The following is a 20600-nucleotide window of genomic DNA, read 5'->3' as shown; positions in this document are numbered from 1 at the left end:
CTCCAATAGATTTATGGCATAATTTGCATATCATTTTTCCCTCAACTACATCACAATGAGCCCATGCACTGTCCTTTCCTTTTGGAGCCATGTTTGCTTGAAATAATAACAATTTGCAAATAAATCTGCCATTTAAAAAAAAAATTGCAGCTAAGGAACATGGAAAACCAATGATAAATGTAGGAAAAAAAATGCACATGCAAGCTACAAAATTTGATAGCATAGAGCTAGAGAGTTCATAGGCTTAGCATAGATGATAGATCATTGAAGTGAGAAGTTTATAGCACAAAAAAAATAATTCATGGACAGCAGACCCAAATGAGGAATTATCAAGTGCAAATCCTTACCTGGAAATGCAAAGTAGCTCCCTTAGCCTCCTCTTGATGATGGCAACTCCACTGACAGCTACACACTATCTCCAAAATAGCTCCAACTCCAACTCCAAGATGACTACTTCAGCAAAAACTCCACACTCTCCAAGCTCACAAACAAACTCACAAACACTCACAAACACTCCAAATCAGTTGTGTGAGACAAATGAGAGTGAGAGGGGTGTCTTATAACAAGTGTGAGGGTGTTTTTGGAGGGAAAATCCCTTTCCCTCACCCCCAAAACCCCTAAACCGCCCTCAGTTCCAAAAAACCGTGCGCTTTTTTGCTTGACCGGCGGCCTGTCCATAAACCGGCCGGTTAGCAATAAACCGGCCGGTTTTGACCTAAACCGGCCGGTTTTTACCGGTTAGGTCAATTTTCCGGGCAAATGGGGCTTCTAACCGGGTTTTTTCACCGGTTCTGACCGGTGAGCCTCCCAACCGGCCGGTTAGGCCGGTAACCGGTTGGACCGGAACGGTTTTTTAAAACTATGATTTACGTAGGGCCAAGGCGAAAGTGGGTTTGTTAGGATGTGAGGGTTGGTTTAGGATATGAGCGAACGAGAATGAGAGTGGAAAAGTGAGGAGAGTGGGGTGATGGACCATGTGGGGACCTTTCCATGACAGTAAAACAGACCATTTCCTTCCTTTAGCCTTCAAAATAGCAGTGCTGCACCTCAAGGCTAACACCAGCAGTTGTCAGAACTATGCCACAACAAATTTGGCTTTGCAATCTAGGCATTCAGTTGGTTGATAGATCGCTCTATCTCGTGATGAGCGGAATCATCACAGAGGGTGATCTAGTTCACTTTGGGGTTGACACATGGGGGTTCGCAGAAGCCTTCATCATATGGCGAAGCAGGGTTTCCCTATTGTTGCTCAGGTTCGGGGTTAGCTTTGGATGGGTAGGCTTTGACATCGTGGAGATGCCTAGGCAGGATGTATTTGGCCTACACAGATATTTCACCATAAGGTTCCAGGAGAGGAGGATACAGTAAGCGCATGAATGGCAGTCGATCATAATCAAAGTGGCGCACTGTCAACATGGTGGCACCCTTTTGAGACTAGCATGGGATCCTGGAATCACAAGACTTGGTTGTTCATCTATACTTAGGGATGAGTTGGTTTCTACAGCAGGAGACCATTCAAATCTTCCATTGGGTTTTAGTGATCTGCTGATGACATGGGGGACTTCACTAGTATGGTTGGATGTTCAGCAGGAGGAGATCAGGGGGAGCACATGTAGGCAAGGATTTATCTCCATAGGGGTTGGACTGTATCTTCAAGAGTCTACTCTTGAATTGCATGAGATCGATTACTCATTAGGGCAGCTTCTCGAGGATTTGATCAGGGATTTTACATCACCAAGGTGCTCTACTTATTGAAGATATGCAGAGGACTTCTGGCGACTATATCTTGTTGGACAGCGAGTGGAGTGAAAGGGGATTCACATGGATTAAGATGGTTTGGGACCCTGGTGTCATAGGATTTGTTCATGTGGTGGTGGAGCAGCAGCGAGGAATGATTCAGTGGAACGTTTTGTTGGAAATAATACTGAGAGGGGGGGGTGAATCAGTATTATCAGATCAGTAAAACCTTTCCAATTTCATACTCAGAAACATATACGCTACTTCAATTAAGTGAACCCGCGTGTACACGCTACTGTGTCTAATGCAACTAGCGTATATCCAGAGATCTTATGATTCAGTTAGCTTAATCTTCAGTAAATGCATCAGAACATTATTAAGCATATTAACAGTAAACAGGTGCAGTATAACAGAACAGAACATCACACAAGAGCCACACACATGAACACCATGATATAAGGTGGAAACCCAATGTGGGTGAAAACCACCTGCTGCAATTCGTCTCTTTCTTCTTTAATAAGAAACTTCTTTTACAATGTACTGGTGCAGTCCTTTACCAGTACGCAAGCTACAACCTGTAGAGGTCTACAACCCTCTCTCTTTTTCCAACTACTTCTGGAAGGGAGCTACAACCCCCTCAGCTCTTGTACTAGCCGATCCATTTACTAGTACGTAGGTGCTGACCCTACAACCTTCTTTCCTTCAGGGACCACGTTTCATCAATTTTCAGACTGGATCCAAGAGTACAAAACAAACATTACTGCAATACAATCATCAACTTATACTTGCATCATAATTCATTAAACAACCCAATACTGAATCACTGAAACCCTGTCATCAAGAACACAGAGCACAAACCAGAGCCCAGAACTCTGCAACAACCACCAGAATCAACAGCAACCTGAAATATCAAATCTTATTATGCATACGCTACTTTACTGTACCAAAACCGCGTGTATACGCGCTTTCTCCAAAGGTAACCCGCGTGCAGATCCAGAAATAATTACTTATACCTTCGCTGTCAGATCCGACCCTTGCCAAGCGTCCCGAACAGATAACTCGCAATACTAGATCTTCTCACTTCGTCAGACACACCTTGCTTGCCTTTACTTGCCTAATGATCTTCTCCTTATATAGCCTTAGGCCCTTTACAATACCACGGTCCAAAACCATAGTAACACAATACCATCAACTTCAAAACTAGGGATCAACACGTCTGTCGAGACACCATGGTCCAAAACTATAGGCACAACTTCCAAGGAATAACCGCCACGGACCAAAGATAAGTTTTCCACATAGGCACAACTTCCAAGGAATAACCGCCACGGACCAAAGATAAGTTTTCCACATACACGCTCTTTTACTGAAGCCAACCTGCGTGTACACGCGACTTGGTATATAGTGAACCTGCGTATACGCGACTTGGTATATAGTGAACCTGCTTGTATACGCTACTTGGGCTTAATGAACCTGCGTGTATGAACTTTCTTGGCCTGCTGTACTAAGATCTGTCCTCTGATTAAGTTGCCATCACCTGTACCAACCTCTGAGTGAGTTGCCATCAAGGACAACACTTGTATCATAATGCCAACACGTTTGGGACCCTCGCATTAGCTAGCCAGCTTGTGGAGCAGCAACATATGGTGATATTATTCGAGGACAAGCAATTTTTGGCGGGGAGGACTGTAATATCCCCAATTTTCTGAGCACGGGAATCACTAAGGAATTTTGCCCAATTTTGATAATATTGATTAAAAAAGGGGAAAATAATATTTTATTGGGGAATGGCAGAAAAATATTATTTTATTAAAAAGGTGGCAAAGCCATTTAGTGGAAAGTGGCCCCCACTAATAAAATAATATCAAAAAGAAATTCTAGGACCTGCTCAAAGGGAAATTATAAAAAGGGGAAAGAAGCTCATTTGTGGATGATCCTAACTTACCATTGTCTAAGTGCAGCTAAAGAAGAGCTCAAGAGAGTTCAACCAGAGCATCTCAAGGGAGATCCTCAACCCAACTTTGGTAGATTTAATTGCTACCCTAGCTGGTTTTCCCAATTTCAGTGAATTTAATTGTCACCCTAGTTGGGTTTTCTACTTGTCGGATTATCACTGATCATCTTGCAGGGGTTTGGAGCTAATTATTTTTGTTGGCAGGAGGAGCACTCTTGCAGAGCGCCGAATTTCCTAGGAGGGCCAAGTTATGTGACTGAAGGTGCCAAAATTTATAAAGAGGCCGTTCTCACCAAAGGGGCCAAAAACCCACCAAAAGGAGGCCAAATTTCCTAGAAAAGGAGGGAGGCCGAATTGCTTTCATTGAGAGGCTGAATTGCTAATTTCATCCAGGAGGGCCAAATTTTCCAGAATTTAGGGAGGCCGAGTCCCTTGTTTCCCCAGGAGAGCAGAATTTTCCAGAATCTAAGGAGGCTGAATCCCTTGTTTCCCCAGGAGGCCGAGTTCTCTTTTTCTTAAGGGCCGAGTTCTTATGCTGAGAAGTTGCTTGTGGGATAGGGGACGAATTTCTTGCCACTGGAGGCCGAAATTTTTGGCAATTACCAGGGGTGGAATTTCTGTGTATGTGGACCGAATTTACACTCAGAGGGATGAGTTACAGGGTTTATATTTAGTGGACTGATTGCTGAAGATTGACATTTTCCGGGCTGGTGCATTTCCAGAATTTAATTGAAGAGCTGAACTGTGCATTTCCCGAATTTATTTGAAGACAAAACTTGCTTGAGTTGAAGGCTGTACTGCTTATTGTGAGCTGTGACCACCTACAGGAAGGCTGAACTGATAATTGCAAACAGCTGGAACAATCTCCCAGGTTCTTATCCTCAAATTTGTAAACATTGTCCCTCAGCTAATGAAGCAATGATGCTACATTTGGGATGAAAATTTATGTGCATATTTATTTACTGTGCAAGCTTGTTCACTATATATTTAATGAAATTACTGAGTGTGTCTATTGAAGTAAATTTCTGAGTTTGCATGCCATCTGTTTGTCAAAGTCTTCTATGGTAAAATCTGAATTTTTAAGGGAACTTGTGCAATTTTAGTATGGGTATATTACAATTAAACACAACAATACTGGCCTCCCTTAAAAATTGATGAACATGCTTGAATTTCTTAAGGGTGGCCTCCCATATATGAAGATTGTATTATGAAGATGATTGAATTTTCTAATAGATCACTAAACAATTCAAGAATGTTTACCAGTTCAAGTGATTTTGCAAGCTTACAATTAATTAAAATAAATTAATTAAATCTAAAATCCCATCTACAGATTTCTTTCTTATTCTCAAGTTGTAAAATTTATATTTATGTTTCTTAGCTCATATTAAATGGGGTCTGGCTTTATGACATTAAATTGATATTACGATGAATACAGATAGTAGATACAGTGCTGCATATTGTCACTTACAAGTGAATTAAACATTGCATAAAAAATTGAAAGCTTACCCAGCTGATAGACTAGGACATGTTAAAAGTCGAGCCAGAATAATATAGATTGGCAATGACATGCCTCGACAAACATCCCCATCTGCAACCTGATTTAAAAAGGAAAACTATATGATTTATTTCACAATCCTTAGTGCAAAATCAAATTCTGACATAGCTACAGCATGTTGATGACTTGCCTGTATTGTCTGAAAGCCCGTTGTCTGAACTGCAGTTCTCTCTCCAACTACAATTGATTCAATACGAAGCAAATGAATGTCGATGGAATGGATTGGCACATCAGATTTTTCAACTGTTACCTCCCCTGTGATAGGGTCTGTCAAGGAACACTGCGTAGCAACCCTACCTGTAACTCGAAATCCACCTGTTCATTACACCATTTTCTTTTTCAGGTATCATGTGCAATTATGATGATAAATATCTGTCATAGACTCATAAACACTGCAGAAAGAAAAGGTTGATTTACATTTGACTGCATCCTTCAAAACAAGGCTGCTGCCATCCAAAATGTTACAACATAAAGACCAACACTTTATTTGTTATAAGAGAGTGACACCCTAGGATCGGCAATAGCATATGCTATGCTGACTATAATATCGCATGTGCTTTGTTTTGTCACAAAAACAATTATATCAGAACCTTCCATCACTTTTATACTAAGCAGACTAAACATATTCTTCAAGAATATTTTGCAGGAGAGTTTAACGACCAAATACTGAGCTGATAACCCAAATGAAATAATAAAATAAAAAATTCTTATGCAAGATTCTCTAGATCTTTGGACTCAGAGGACGGATATACTTTTATAGAAGCTGCACTCACACTCCTACTTGAATTGTTTCTGATGTATCTAGCAGTCCATTTCACCTATTTATGGTTGTGTTGGACATTCACAAAATTATTGTATCTTACCTTATCTTCTCAGTTACTTCTTTTGATTAATTTAACAAGAATCCAACATCCATCACGAGTCACGACCAAAATCAAATATATGCACAAAAAAAACATTGGCTTAAGATCCAAAATGGACACTATTCATGTCTTTGTTATTTAAAATAAATGTTTATTATAACTCTTAACAGTCCAGATTATGAATTACAAAAATCTTTGTGAAATTTCAATCTGCTTTTTACATGAACATAATGAAGTAGTTTGTTTATCATATCTAAAGCAAGTCACTCTGTTCTTGAATGGTCCCCTTTCAATCAAAGAAAGAACAAATCAATTTCAAATAGTACATACATAACAGCAAACGTCTAAAGATCTGATGCTCAGTATGTGTATCTTCCTAAGTCACTTGCAATGGAAACATGGTAATAAATGGAAATATGAGGTTTCAAATAGACCCTCACAACAAAACATGGAAGATATGAGTGTGTAACTCAGTGTTGCGAACATCTCGATAAAATCCTGATTTTATATTAAAATCACGATTTTTTGTCCTAGCCGATTTTTTGCCGATTTTTAAAGATATTTGTATGGTATCTTAATTTTTCCGATGTTTGCCAATTTTTTACTGATATTTTCCTGATTTTTATGATTTTTTGGTTTTTCAAACCCTTGCCGATTTTATCCCAATGCCGATGGTCGCAACATTGGTGTAACTTTCAAAATTATAAAAATAAAATATAATTATAAACATAAAGATGTAGATTTGTTGAATGGTTAGAAAATTTGAAATAGCAAAAAGGAATCAATTTCAAATAGTACATACATAATAGCAAAAGTCTAAAGATCCCATGCTCAGTATGTGTACCTTCCTAAGTCACTTGCAATGACAACATAGTGATATATGGCAATATGAAGATTCAAGCATCCAATATGGGACAAACAGACCCCACAACAAAACATGCGAGATGTGCGTAACTTTAAAAATTATAAAAATAAAATATAATTATAAACATAAAGATGTAGATTTGTTGAATAGAAAATGGATATTAATTAGTAATCAAATGCACAAGTGTCAAGAACACAGTGTACACCATAGATTTGGAACCATTATCACCCAATAGTACCTTCACTAAAATGATCTAAAGGAATTGTGAGAACTCAGGGGAAGGTGCGAATTCCACCTTCCATAATCCCTATCTTTTGGTGTTCACTAACTTCAAGGGGGTAACCCTAGATGACATGAGGATTCAATGATAAAATTTGGTGCACATCCATGACCTCAAATATACAAGAAATCTTTCTTTTTATGTGTCTAGATTCACAAGTGATAGCAAGAGAATTGAGCAGAACCATGAACAAACCCAAATTCTGCAATAACAACCAAGCACGGGTATGCTAGAGAGAGAATACACAAGTGTGCTAGAAAAAGAAAAAGTAGCCAAGCACAAGAGAGTGTGATAAAGAGAAAAGAACCCAAGCACAAGAAAGTGCAATACTTATGGTCCCAGTAGGCTGACACTGTATCAAAGAATGAATGAATCAATTGATTGAATAAGACTTAGGAGAGTTGGAGTATATATACACAACTCAAGATGTAGGGTGCTTTCCCATAGAGGGGTTATGAACCTATCCGTACAAGTAGGCCATAGCCATGATTACAAATGTGATAATCATATAATATAAGTGAGTCAAGGCCAAAATGGAAGATTACACATTTAATTTCAATATTATACACTATAAAACTGATATTATAATAGTTTTATAAAAGTATTTATAATTTCAATATTATACACTACCATTTTATATTTAAGTGACATGTGTGGGAATCCAAGGCGGGTTTTATGTGTAAGCAAATGAAAACTACGAGATGGGAAAGAGTAAGTGTCAAGAGTAAAACATTGCCCAAAATAACCTCCAAGAGCTAGTCAACCCCATAAAAGGATAAATGGCATGTTCTCCAAGTCAACAGAAGAGAGAGTCAAAACAGCATATGCACATGTGCCAAAATCTGTCATGCATGAAGCCATATGCCAATAAGAGGTGATGGCCTTCCCCTAATGAATGAAACAATCATAAAATAATCATAGATGCCTCCACATGTGTGCAAGAGAGCAACACTATCTAAAAAATTATCTCAATCACCCAATAAACCATAATATTAGTGAAGCTTCACCTCAAGAGCTAGGGAACTAGTCTGAGAGACTGCCAACTAATAATGTGATGTGTAATTAGCAAGTATATCAGCCTAATCACTATCAACATGTGTGCACAAGTAGATCACCCTTAGACCATAATATCCATTATAATCAATTGAATAAAGTATATATAGATCTCAAATTGACAAAACTGCTCACACATGAGCTCCACACCCATATCAAACATAACAATCACACATTCTAAGGTTTGGAACCATATGGAAATAATGTTGATAGTCAAATAATGGAAAGGGGCAATGTGACATACACCCTCTGTTAAATTATGGTATGTTCTATGGTTAGAGCGGTTTACTTCTTTTCTTTTTATTAGCCACAGATTAGCAATCACATATACATTAAGTAAATTGCAGATAGAACATTAAACGATCAACAGAAAACAAGCCAAAACAAGAGACACAAGATGTGGCGGCTAGCCAGGGACAAACCCCAATGCAGGGAAACCCTTTGATCAAATCTTCTTTTATCTTCAATAGTTCAGCAGAGAGAAATAGTCCAAAATCAGAATTCTGTAATTTTATATCAGCAGCGGCAAACCCTAGATCAGCAAAGTCAAACTTGGTCAAACGAGTTGAAATTGACCTCCAATATGGTCAATTTCCGATCAACTAGCCCTCGAACAGCCTGAAGAAACAGCCCTTGAACAGCCCCAAAAACACAGTCAAACTGTTGTTGACTGAAGTCAACTTGCTGCCCAAAACTAGCGCAGTCAACGCTGGTCAAACCTGTGCACGGATTGCCTCGATTTCTGTGCCAAAAATCTACGGCCTGCCTAGGAGAGGCAGCCACACCAAAACCGCACCCTTGATGAGTCAACACTTGGTCAACGCAAGTCAAAGAAACCTTCAGCAATTTCTGTGTCCTCCTTTCAACGTCCTCCTTGCCCTAATGCGTCCTCCTTCCCACGTGTGAGCTGCTCCTTGTATAACCGAAAGCTAAGGAGAGAGAGAGAAGAATGAGTGAGATGACGATGAGAAAATGAATCAACCTAATCAACCTCTCTTGTATATATATCATTCACTAGGCATGTGTGCCACACATTTAACTGTTGGCTAACCTTGACAATTTTCAAGTAAATACAAATAAATTCATATCTCCATAAATACTTGTTGGAATCGGATGATCTTTAGATCAATCCTACACCTCTTGACAAGAGGAACCTAGGAAAAATATCAGTTGCCATAAATGAGGTGACCCACATGGAGTTTTGCCCTAGTTTCCAATTTTAACACTCCCTCTCAACTAGGGAGAACTCCATCTACAATCCGTCTGACCGTCGCTACTATCCCAGCCATCAAATGCACTGCCCTACACTGCTTGACCCTGCTCTACTCTGCTCTGCTTTGCTCGAAATATGAAGAAGAAGAAAAGATCATGTATCATACCATCCTCCACTGACCCGAAGTCAGTCTCAGAGTGTGTCATACCACTCTCACTGATCCCAGATCAATGGAGGTCATCCTAGCATAGGGAGTGCGGTAGATACAATGATGCGTCCATCGATAGTACTACTATGGTCCCTAACCCCATTTCTCTGCTCATTGATCAGATGAGAGGTACTTCCCATGAGTCCCAGATTGCATGGGTAGGATGCCTCGACAGGAGAACTAATCATCATGTCCACAGGAGAACGAATCATCCTGTCTAACAGTAGCCACAGGAGAACTAATCATCGTGGCCCACAGGAGAACTAATCATCCTATCCTACAGTAGCTACGGAGAACTAATCATCTTGGCCCACAGGAGAACTAATCATCCTGTCCTACAGTTGCCACGCGGTGTCACAGGGGAGGTTGAACTTTTCACCCTGTACATAGTGCACCACCAGGGGATGGTGAGTTGCCCTGTGGCCGCATGCCGCTCCAAGAAGTACCTCGCACCCCCTGGAGCTCCCAGAGCTCAATACATCATACTCAACCCTCATAAGAGGGTCTCTGAATGACACACACCAAGTCGTTCTCGGAAATCAAGAATTTGACCATTCCCATGGGCTTCGTCAAAATGTCAGTGACCTGTTCATCTGTACCGATATGTTGGAGCCTTATTTCTCCCCGCTGCACCATATCCCGAATATAGTGGTACCTGATATCGATATGCTTGGAGCGATCATGAAATACGAGATTCTTTGATAAACGAATCCCGCTTTGGTTGTCACACAGGATCACGGTGGTATCCAATGTAAATCCAAATAGCTCACTGAAGAGCTTTCGCAACCAGACCGCCTCACAAGAGGCCATACTAGCAGCAATGTACTCTACCTCGGCGGTGCTCAAAGCCACCAACTTTTGCTTCCTACTCATCCAGGATATCGAGGCAGATCCCAAAGAGAAACAGCACCCAAAAGTGCTCTTTCGGTCCACCACACTGCCTGCCCAATCAACATCGGTATATCCATGTAGTCTCACATCTCCGGCAGTGTATCTCAACCCATGAGTGATTGTGCCATGAAGATATCTCAACAGATTCTTGGCACCAATCCAATGTGAGTGGTGAGGCTCAACCATATGTTGACTCAACGTGTTGACTGCAAAACATATATCCGAACAAGAGTTCACCAAGAACATCAATGCTCCGATGAGTTGACGATACTCGGTAGCATTTCGTAAAACAGGTCCAGTAGCACTACCGCTTAACTTCTTGAAGTCAAGCTCCATCGAGGTAGTCACGGGCTTGCAGTCCACCATACCGAATCTCTCCAATATCTTCACCACATATTTTCCTTGAGATAGGAAAATCTCCCCTAGCTTCTGCCAGACTTCTAGTCCTAGGAAATAGTGCATTAGTCCTAGGTCCTTCATCTCAAATTCAGAAGCCAACTACCTCTTACATTTGTGAATAAGAGGGACTACACCTGTTAGAAAGAGGTCGTCAACATACAGCACCAGTATGAGAGGTTTGTCATCTTCAACCTTAAAGTAAAGGTTAGGGTCGGCTTCACTCCTAGTGAATCCCAGCTTCATCAGGTAGCTATCGATCCTCTCATACCACACTCGGGGTGCCTGCTTCAGCCCATAGAGGGCTTTCTTCAACCTGCACACGTGAGATTCCCGATCATGAATCTCAAATCCTTCGGGTTGTTCCACATAGACTTCCTCTTTGATCGAACCATGCAAGAACGCGGTCTTGACATCCATCTGATGTAGGTTCCATCCTTGCGAAGCAACAAGGGCTATGATCAAGCGAATGGTGGTATATCGGGCAACAGGTGCAAATATCTCGTCATAGTCTATTCCTTCCTTCTAAGAGAAGCCACGAGCGACAAAACGAGCCTTATACTTTTCAGCACTTCCATCAACTGCATGCTTTATCTTGTAAAGCCATTTCGAAGTGACAACTGCTTTGTCCTGGGGTCTGGGGACCACATCCCAGACATCGTTTTTCATGATGGACTCATATTCCTCAGTCATAGCATCCTTCCATACTTGATGCTTGACAGCGTCTACAAATGATGAAGGTTCATTTTGGATGATCATGCTCATGATGGTCAAGTATCCCTGATACCTAGTCGGCTTCTTACTTTCCCGGAAAGTCCCTCTGGGTGCAATGTGTCCTTCAGCATCATCAAGTGTCCCCCTAAGCCATGAAGGACTTTTCCTAGAAGAGGAAGGCTCTTGCGGAGGGGGATCAATAGGATCCATAGGTTCTTCCACATCGGGCATCCTCTCATCTTCCTTTTCCTTTAGTTCCCTGGTGTGAGCTTCTTTAGATCCCCCTTGAGTAGGGAGATTGTCAACTTTGCTAAGAGCCATATCTTCGTCAAAGGTGACATCATGGCTAATCTCGATTTCCCTTTGACCAGGCACATAGATTCTATAGCCCTTAGTATTTTGCTATAGCCCACGAAGATTCCTATCTTCCCAGACACACCCAATTTATTCCTTTTCTCCTTCGGCGCATGAAGATATACAGGACTACCAAAAATTCTAAAATGAGATACGTCAGGTTTCTTACCTGTGAACATCTCTTTGGGAGCCTTGGAACCCAATGCTTGGTGAGGGCGTCGATTTTGCACATATACGGCGGTATTCGCAACTTCGGCCCATAGAAACTTCGGAAGTCTTTGATCATGGAGCATAGCACGGACAGCTTCCACAATCGTACGATTCTTCCTTTCCGCTACATCGTTCTGCTCAGGAGTATATGGTGTTGTAGTCTCCCTCTTAATGCCAGCCTCTTTGCAAAAGTAATGGAACTCATTGGATTCATACTCAGTCCCATTATCAGCCCTTAAGATCTTAATTTTCTTTTTGGTTTGATCCTCGATCAAGGCTTTGAAGTGATGAAACCAAGTGAACACTTCATCCTTCTTTTTCAAGAAGTATATCCAAGTCTTGCGAGAATAGTCATCTGTAAAAGTGAAGTATATAAATATCCTCCCAAGGAGTTCACAGGCATCATACCAGAAATGTCTAAGTGAACCAACTGTAATACATCGGAGGTTCTGCTTTGGCCTGAGGGAATGATCCCCTTTTAAGCTTCCCTTCGGCACATCCAAATACACCTTCTTGCTCTAACTGGAACTCGGGCATTCCCTGTCACCATTTGTCTTGCATTGGGTAGATCTTTATAATGAAGGTGAGCAAACCTCCAATGCCATAGTTCGGACTGAAGTGATGTGTCACAAGACATGACACCTAGCGGAATTCCCTACGCCTTTCACAAGATATTTTGCGTTGTCCCCAAGAACAATTTCCAGGTTGGTCTCCCTTTCTATCATATTGGAGAGAGCTTCTTTGTAGCCATTGAAGTGCCTTGAGGCACCACTATCAATAAGCCAATTCCTAGCGAGTCCGAGGGAGCAGTAGTAGAGAGGGCCACTGGTAGACAATATTCATCTTGCTTATTGTTAACAACATTAGATTCATACCTGGAGTTTCTTGCCTTCTTGAAGGGTTGTCCTCTTCCTTGATTTCCGGCATTTCTTTTACCTCTGCCATTGGACCTGCCATTCCTTTGATTGCCTTGAGAGTGATTTTGGTCATCGTCATGGTGTGAGTCCCTTTTATCAGGGCTCCCTCACATAGTGGCCCATTTTGTTGCAATTGTAACATCGACCTTTTCTTCCACCCTTTGGTCCAGCCTTTCCTTTGGATTTAGCCCCAGAATTGTTTCTTCTTTTAGCATGAGAAGAAAACGCAGAGGGATGGCCTTTAAGTGTGGGCATTTCTTGCTCTTCCATCCTTGTCTCTTCTTGAATACATCTAGCCATCAATTCCTCGAATCCCGGGATGAAATTATTGTTGAGAAGAGTAGTCCTGAATATATACCAATCAGGTGGCAGTCCTCCAAGAGTTGTGATAGTCATTTCCCTATCAAGAACTACTTCCCCAATAGATAGGAGATCATTCTTGATCTCGGTGATCCTTAAGAAATATGCTTGCATACTCTCATCTTCGCTCTTCTTAATTTCCTTCAGCTTATTTCTAAGGAATAGAACTTGATTTGCATCAACTTTAAATAAACTCACTAGTCTATCGTAGATTTCCTTGGAGGTTGTCAGCTCGAAAACATAGACCACCAGGCGCTTGTCGATAAAGTCACGGATGATTTTCCATGCTTTGACTTCTCTGTTGGACCACTTGCTTTTGGCAGCAGTGGATGCATTTCATGGAGGTGCAACAATATTGCCTCTCAAATGGTCCAACACTTCCTGAGCTTCTAAAGTCAGATCGAGAGACATCTTCCATCCGAGATAGTCAACGATCGAGAGACATCTTCCATCCGTGATAGTCAGACTTCTCACGGAGCTTGTCTTCAGTGGGGAAGAGTGTTGAGGACCCCATGAAGTTTTTAGGATAGCCTTGTCAACCTTCTCTTCGATGATTGCTCTTGCTCTTACTCTTGCTTGGGCTTTGTCTTCACCTCAGCTCCAATACCATGTTAAATTATGGTATGTTCTATGCTTACATCAGTTTACTTCTTTTCTTCTTATTAGCCACAGATTAGCAATCACATATACATTAAGTAAAGTGCAGATAGAACATTAAACGATCAACAGAAAACAAGTCAAGACAAGAGACACAAGATGTGGCGGCTAGCCAAGGACAAACCCCAATGCGAGAAACCCTTTGATCAAATCTTCTTTTATCTTCAATAGTTCAGCAAAGAGAAATAGTACAAAATCAGAATTCTGTAATTTTATATCAGCAGCAGCAAACCCTAGATCAGCAAAGTCAAACTTGGTCAAACAAGTTGAAATTGACCTCCAATATGCTTGGTCAATTTCCAGTCAACTAGCCCTCGAACAGCCTGAAGAAACGCCCCAAAAACACAGTCAAACTGTTGTTGACTGAAGTCAACCTGCTGCCCAAAACTAGGGCAGTCAATGCTGGTCAAACCTGTGGACGGATTGCCTCGATTTTTGTGCCAAAATCTATGGCCTGCCTAGGAGAGGCAGCCACACCAAAACCACACCCTTGATGAGTCAAGGCTTGGTCAATGCAAGTCAAAGAGACCTTCAACAATTTCTGCATCCTCCTTTCAGCGTCCTCCTTCCTTCCCTAATGCGTCCTCCTTCTTCCCACGTGTGAGCTGCTCCTTGTATAACCCAAAGCTAAGGAGAGAGAGAGAAGAATGAGTGAGATGAGATGATGAGAAAATGAATCAACCTCTCTTGTATTTATATCATTCACTGGGCATGTTTGCCACACATTTAACTGCTGGTCGACCTTGATAATTTGTCAAGTAAATACAAATAAATTCATATCTCCATAAATACTTGTCAAAATCAGATGATCTTTAGATCAATCCTACACCTCTCAACAAGAGGAATCTAGAAAAAAAAATCAGCTGCCATAAATGAGGTGACCCACATGGAGTTTGGCCCTAGTTGCCAATTTTAACACCCTCCTAACCAATAAACCACAAAGTCATCATCATAATGTTGAATCCACTAAAACCTATCATTAACACACAAAGACACAAACTAATCACTTTGCAAAAGATACCTTTCTCTAAACATCATAGCACCATGTTGACCACAATTTTGTCAACAATCCGAGAAAGCAGTGTACAAGGAAGTCGAGAAAACTTTTCAAAGATCAAAGCCCATTAATCAGCATGAATATATAATTGTAAACCCAATTTCTTCAAGTTCTATTGTAAATGATCCTAGTATGACCATTTAATTATGTAAAAACAACTAGGTAAGGCTCTTATTTTGGCAAAGGATTGTTGATTTTTGGTAGCATCGGATGTGCTCTAGCATTGAAAATTGGAGGAGAGGCTAATGCACATGAGATCTCCAAGACCCGGAAATCGTTTTGAGAAATTCCACCGGGATGAGGAGTTATTAAAATAATTAATATTTTTAATGGGTTCCTAAGTCTAAACTTAAGAAAATAAAACTATTAATGGGTATTAATAAAGATAAGGGTGAGAAGCTTCTAAAAGACGAGGATCAAGTCTGTTTTACTTATCTTAGCCGTTGATTAGAAACTTAATCTCGGCCATTGATTCATCAACGGGAAAAGTATAAGAGAAGACTTGAGGATCATTTGGAGACACACCGGCAGATACTCAATATCTCAAGGAAAACCGATTCTCAAGAGAGGAGATCGATTTCAAAGGGAGAGTTGCAGGGTGGAGGAAGAGGAGGGCATTAGCAGCAGGAAGTGACTAAGGAGAAGGTGGCGCATGGACAATGGGAGATAGCGCAAAGAGAGACGCAGTCCAAAGGAAAGGCGCAGCCTCACGCAGGCTGACGTAGAGGGACGCAGAGCTACTCAGAGCCACGCAGAGGTGACGCAGGAGTGGGAGCAGGGTCTCCAAAGTGTCAGAAATTCTCAAAGGGAAAGTCTAAGGTGCTTTCTTTTAGTTTCTCTATAAAATCATTTCTTGTAAAAGCAATTGTTGTTGAAGATTAATAAAGCCCTCATTTGCTGCACCGGTTTTCCCACATTGGGTTTTTCCGAGGACAATTGTCCAAAAACAACTGTGTTGATGTGATTGGTTCTTGTGCATGTATTTTTTCTCTGGGTAATTGTGTGATAACTGTAGTAGAATTTATTTTAATATTTGTTGAAGGGATTTCGTAAATAACTTATTGTGAATAATAAGTAGGTGAAATAAATCAGTTGCTGCAGTAGAATTTTAGTTTAGAAATTTTCACATGGTATCAAAGCAGAGATCCAGCAACAGGAGAGGGAAATCAACTATGGGTCAAGAGCATGATGCAGAGGCATCCACTCAAGGGGACTCGCGTAGATTTCCAGAAGAATGCACAAGGGACATGAATTACGAGTATTCTATGTTAGCTTCCAGATTGGAAGAAGAAGTCGCTTGCTTAGCAAGCTCTGCCTCCTCTAAGGTTTGGTATATAGACAGTGGAGCTTCCTGGCATATGACGGGAATCCAAGAATGTTTTCAGAGTATCAGGAAGAAAGAATGAATTTTCAGATCACCATGGGAAATAAGGTAAGGTGTACTCCAATAGGAAGAGGTATCGTGGTCTTTCAAACCGAAGCAAGAGAACAGCGTCGAGCAACCAATGTATTGCATGTACCAAGATTGGGGATGAACTTACTCTCTGTATCTCAACTTCAAAACAAGGGCTATGACGTTTTCTTCATTAAGGAGAAAGTATATGTCAAACACCCAAGTTGGAAAAAGAAGGCCCAGATTGGAATCAGAAGTAACAGGTTGTACAGGTTGCAGCTAGAATCACCAATGGCACTGATAGGCAGTAATGGAGACAAAGATTTGAATGAACTATGGCACAGGAGGATGGGACACTTACACCATGGGGCTCTGAGAATTCTCAGGAAAACAGTATCAGGAGTTCTAGAACTAAGTACCGAACGAGATGATGTATGCAGAGGGTGTGCTTTGGGAAAGTATGCCAAAGTAGCGTTTTCCTGTTCCAGAAGTAACAATAGGGCTAAGAGTGCTAAAATTGATACACTCAGATATCAGCGGACCGATGTCCACAAAATCTCTTTGTGGTGCCAAATACTTTGTCACCTTCATCAGTGACCATTCCAGAAAGACTTGGATCTACTTTCTGAAAACCAAGGATGAGGTTTTTGGTCGATTCAAAGAGTTCAAGGCTCTAATGGAGAATCTGACAGGAAAGAAGATAAAAGTGTTGCGCTCAGACCATGGTCGAGAGTATGTTGACAAGGACTTCACCGATTTTTGCGCTAAGGAAGGCATCAGAAGAGAGTGGATAGCTCCCTACAATCTGAAGCAGAATAGAGTAGCAAAAAGGAAAAACAAGACTATTGTGGAAGCAGCTAGGGTAATGTTGTATGATCAGGATATGCCCAAATTTTTGTGGGTAGAAGCATGCAGCACGGAAATTTATGTCCAGAACAGGACTCCACATAGGGCATTGGAGAAATCACTACAGAGAAGGTCTTCACAGGGAAGATACCTAAAGTCAGTCATTTCAGGATATTTGGAGTTTAGCGTATTGTCGTATACCCGAAGAAAAGAGAAAGAAATTAGATCAAACTGTCGAGAAAGGGTATCCTGAGGGATATAGTGAGAATGCTAAGGCATATAGAGTCTATCTTCCAGGGAGTAGGAAGGTAGTAGTTCAACGAGATGTAAAGTTCATGGAGGACAGAGCTTTCAGGAAATCTCGAGAAATGCCTTCCGAGGAGCAGTCAAAAGACGAGCCGTTGGTCAAACCACTTCGACCAACAGAAACTAGTACCAGAAATTCTCCTGAAGACAAAGCTTCAGAACAGGAGGAATCTTAGGAAGAGGAAGAGCTGATAGATGTGCCTACTACCAATGGAAGAACGAGCCGGGAACTCTGACAGATTCTACGAGATGCAGAGGACTTCATTGGTGCACCCAGGAATAATAAAAGGGAGCAAAGACAGCCAGACAGATACCAGGCCTTAGTAGCTCAGGTTGGGGAACCTTCTAGTTTTCAGGAGGTCATTCAGCATCAAGTATGGGTAGATGCTATGGTGGAGGAATACAGCTCTATAATGGTCAATGATGTCTGGGAAGTGGTACCTAGGCCTCAGGACAGATCTGTGGTAGGTTCGAGATGGATCTACAAGGTCAAATATGTTGCAGACGACGGTGTGGAGAAATACAAAGCCAAGTTTGTGGCTAAGGGGTATGCTCAGAAGGAAGGGATGGACTACGAAGAAGCCTTCGCCCCAATAGCCAGGTATACTTCTATTAGAACCGTGATATATCTTACAACACAGATGGGGTGGGAGATTCATCAGATGGATGTCAAGACGACATTCTTGAACGGGGTAATAGAAGAGGAAGTATATATTGAATAGCCAGAAGGTTTTGAAACACATGAGAAGAAATCGCATGTATGCAGATTAAAGAAAGCCTTGTATGGGCTTAAACAGGCACCTAGAGCATGGTACGGTCGAATTGATGGCTACTTGCAGAAGATGGGGTTCATTAAGAGTGACGCAAACCCTAATCTCTACTATCTGGTCGTAGAGAATGAGCCTCTAATCCTAGTGTTATATGTGGATGATCTTTTCCTGACAAGATCATCCAGGCTCATCAAAGACTGCAAGAAGAACCTAACCATAGAATTCAACATGAAGGACTTGGGACAGATGCATTCTTTCCTGGGGGTTAGAAGTTGGCAACATCAGAGTGAGATCTTCCTTAGACAAGGGAGATATGCTATAGAAATCTTGAAGAGATTCAGGATGCAGGACTGTAGACCTATGGCTACTCCAATGATCACCAACTGGAAGAAGATTGATGCATTAGAAGATAAAGACGTTGATCCCACCTTGTACAAGCAGCTTATAGGGTCCCTGATGTATTTGTCCAATACCAGGCCAGACATTTGTTACGCTGTCAACACCCTTAGTTAGTTCATGGTGGAACCTAAGAGGGCGCACTGAGCAGCAACCAAACATGTTCTCAGGTATATACAAGGAACAGTCGAGCATGGACTATTGTACACCAGAGGCAATGAAATCAGGCTGAGTGGGTTCAATGACACAGATTGGGTTGGAAGTTTAGTAGATCGGAAAACTACAACTGGGTATTGTTTCAACATTGGATCAGGAATGACCTCCTGGTGTAGTAGGAAACAGAAATTTGTGTCTCTGAGCTCAGCTGAAGCAGAATATATGGCAGCTAGCACAGCGTCATGCGAAGCCATATGGCTTAAGGAAATTGTTTGAGAATCTATTTAGGAGAAGGATGGAAGTGACCAGGATCATGTGTGATAATCAGAGTTGCATCAAGCTCTCTGAGAATCCAGTACTTTATGATCAGTCGAAGCACATTGATATCTGGTGTCACTTTGTCAGAGACTATGTCCAACGAGGAGCAGTATAGTTGAGGTACACTCTACAGGAGAACAGGTGGCAGAGATCCTCACCAAGGCTCTAGGAAGAACAAAGTTTGTTTACTTCAAGGAGAAGATGGGGATGGTGTAAAGAATCCATTTCAGTAGCAGAAATGGATAAATGTCAGGAGTTGCAGTGCAGTAAATAGCAGTGGCAGTGCTATGGGTAGCATGATGCAGCATGTTGAGAGGAAGTTGTAGTACAGATGCAACATGGCAGTGGCAGTGTCACGGGCAGCAGTACAAGAAGCAATAGTGCAGGGGATGTGAGGCAGCAGGCCAAGCATCGGCACAAATACCGATGCGGAAAATCAGTGTGATGTTTCTATAGTGAAGCATTGCTAGAGCACATTCCTCGCTAAGAGGGAGTGTTGATTTTTGGTAGCATTGGATGTGCTCTAGCCTTGAAATTTGGAGGAGAGGCTAAGGCACATGAGATCTCCAAGACCCAGAAATCGTTTTGAGAAATTCCACGGATGAGGAGTTATTAAAATAATTAATATTTTTAATGGGTTCCTAAGTCTAAACTTAGGAAATAAAAATATTAATGGGTATTAATAAAGATAAGGATGAGAAGCTTCTAAGAGACGAGGATCAAGTCTATTTTAATCTTAGTCATTGATTAGAGACTTAATCTCAGCCGTTGATTCATCAACAGGAAAAGTATAAGAGAAGACTTGAGGATCATTTGGAGACACATTGACAGATACTCAGTATCTCAAGGAAAATCGATTCTCAAGAAAGGAGATTGATTTCAGAGGGAGAGTTGCAGGGTGGAAGAAGAGGAGGGCATCAGCAACAAGCAGTGACTAAGGAGGACGTGACGCAGGGATAGTGGAAGACAGCGCAGAGAGAGACGCAGTCCAGAGGAGAGACACAAACCTCACGCAGTCTGACGCAGAGCTACTCAGAGCCCGCTGAGCCACAAGAGTGAGCAGAAGGAGTGGAGCACGGTCTCCAAAGTTGTCAGAAAGTCTGCAAAGGGAAAGTCTCGGGTGTTTTCTTTCAG

General features: G+C 41.5%; 2 protein-coding genes across 2 annotated transcripts in view; both read right to left on the bottom strand.

Annotated features, from left to right (window-relative positions):
• LOC149168988 (Vacuolar protein sorting-associated protein 26) overlaps positions 1-20600 on the bottom strand; it is a 326812-nt gene that overhangs the window by 32955 nt on the left and 273257 nt on the right. The gene's annotated exons all lie outside the window — the stretch shown is intronic.
• LOC149168989 (uncharacterized) overlaps positions 1-20600 on the bottom strand; it is a 42013-nt gene that overhangs the window by 5306 nt on the left and 16107 nt on the right. Inside the window, exons 3-4 of the mRNA XM_089428054.1 lie at positions 5374-5558; positions 5195-5283 (exon numbers count right to left, since the gene is read on the bottom strand). Coding sequence (XP_089284180.1) covers positions 5195-5283; positions 5374-5558 — 274 coding nt within the window. The remainder of the gene's footprint in view (positions 1-5194; positions 5284-5373; positions 5559-20600) is intronic.

Source organism: Pinus tabuliformis, chromosome 4_2, assembly GCF_031772625.1.
Source record: "Pinus tabuliformis cultivar Carrire ecotype Pingquan chromosome 4_2, CPIR1, whole genome shotgun sequence".
In the NCBI taxonomy this organism is placed as follows: domain Eukaryota; kingdom Viridiplantae; phylum Streptophyta; class Pinopsida; order Pinales; family Pinaceae; genus Pinus; species Pinus tabuliformis.
The sequence above is the reverse complement of the archived record's forward strand: the minus strand, read 5'-3'. Positions and strand labels throughout refer to the sequence as shown.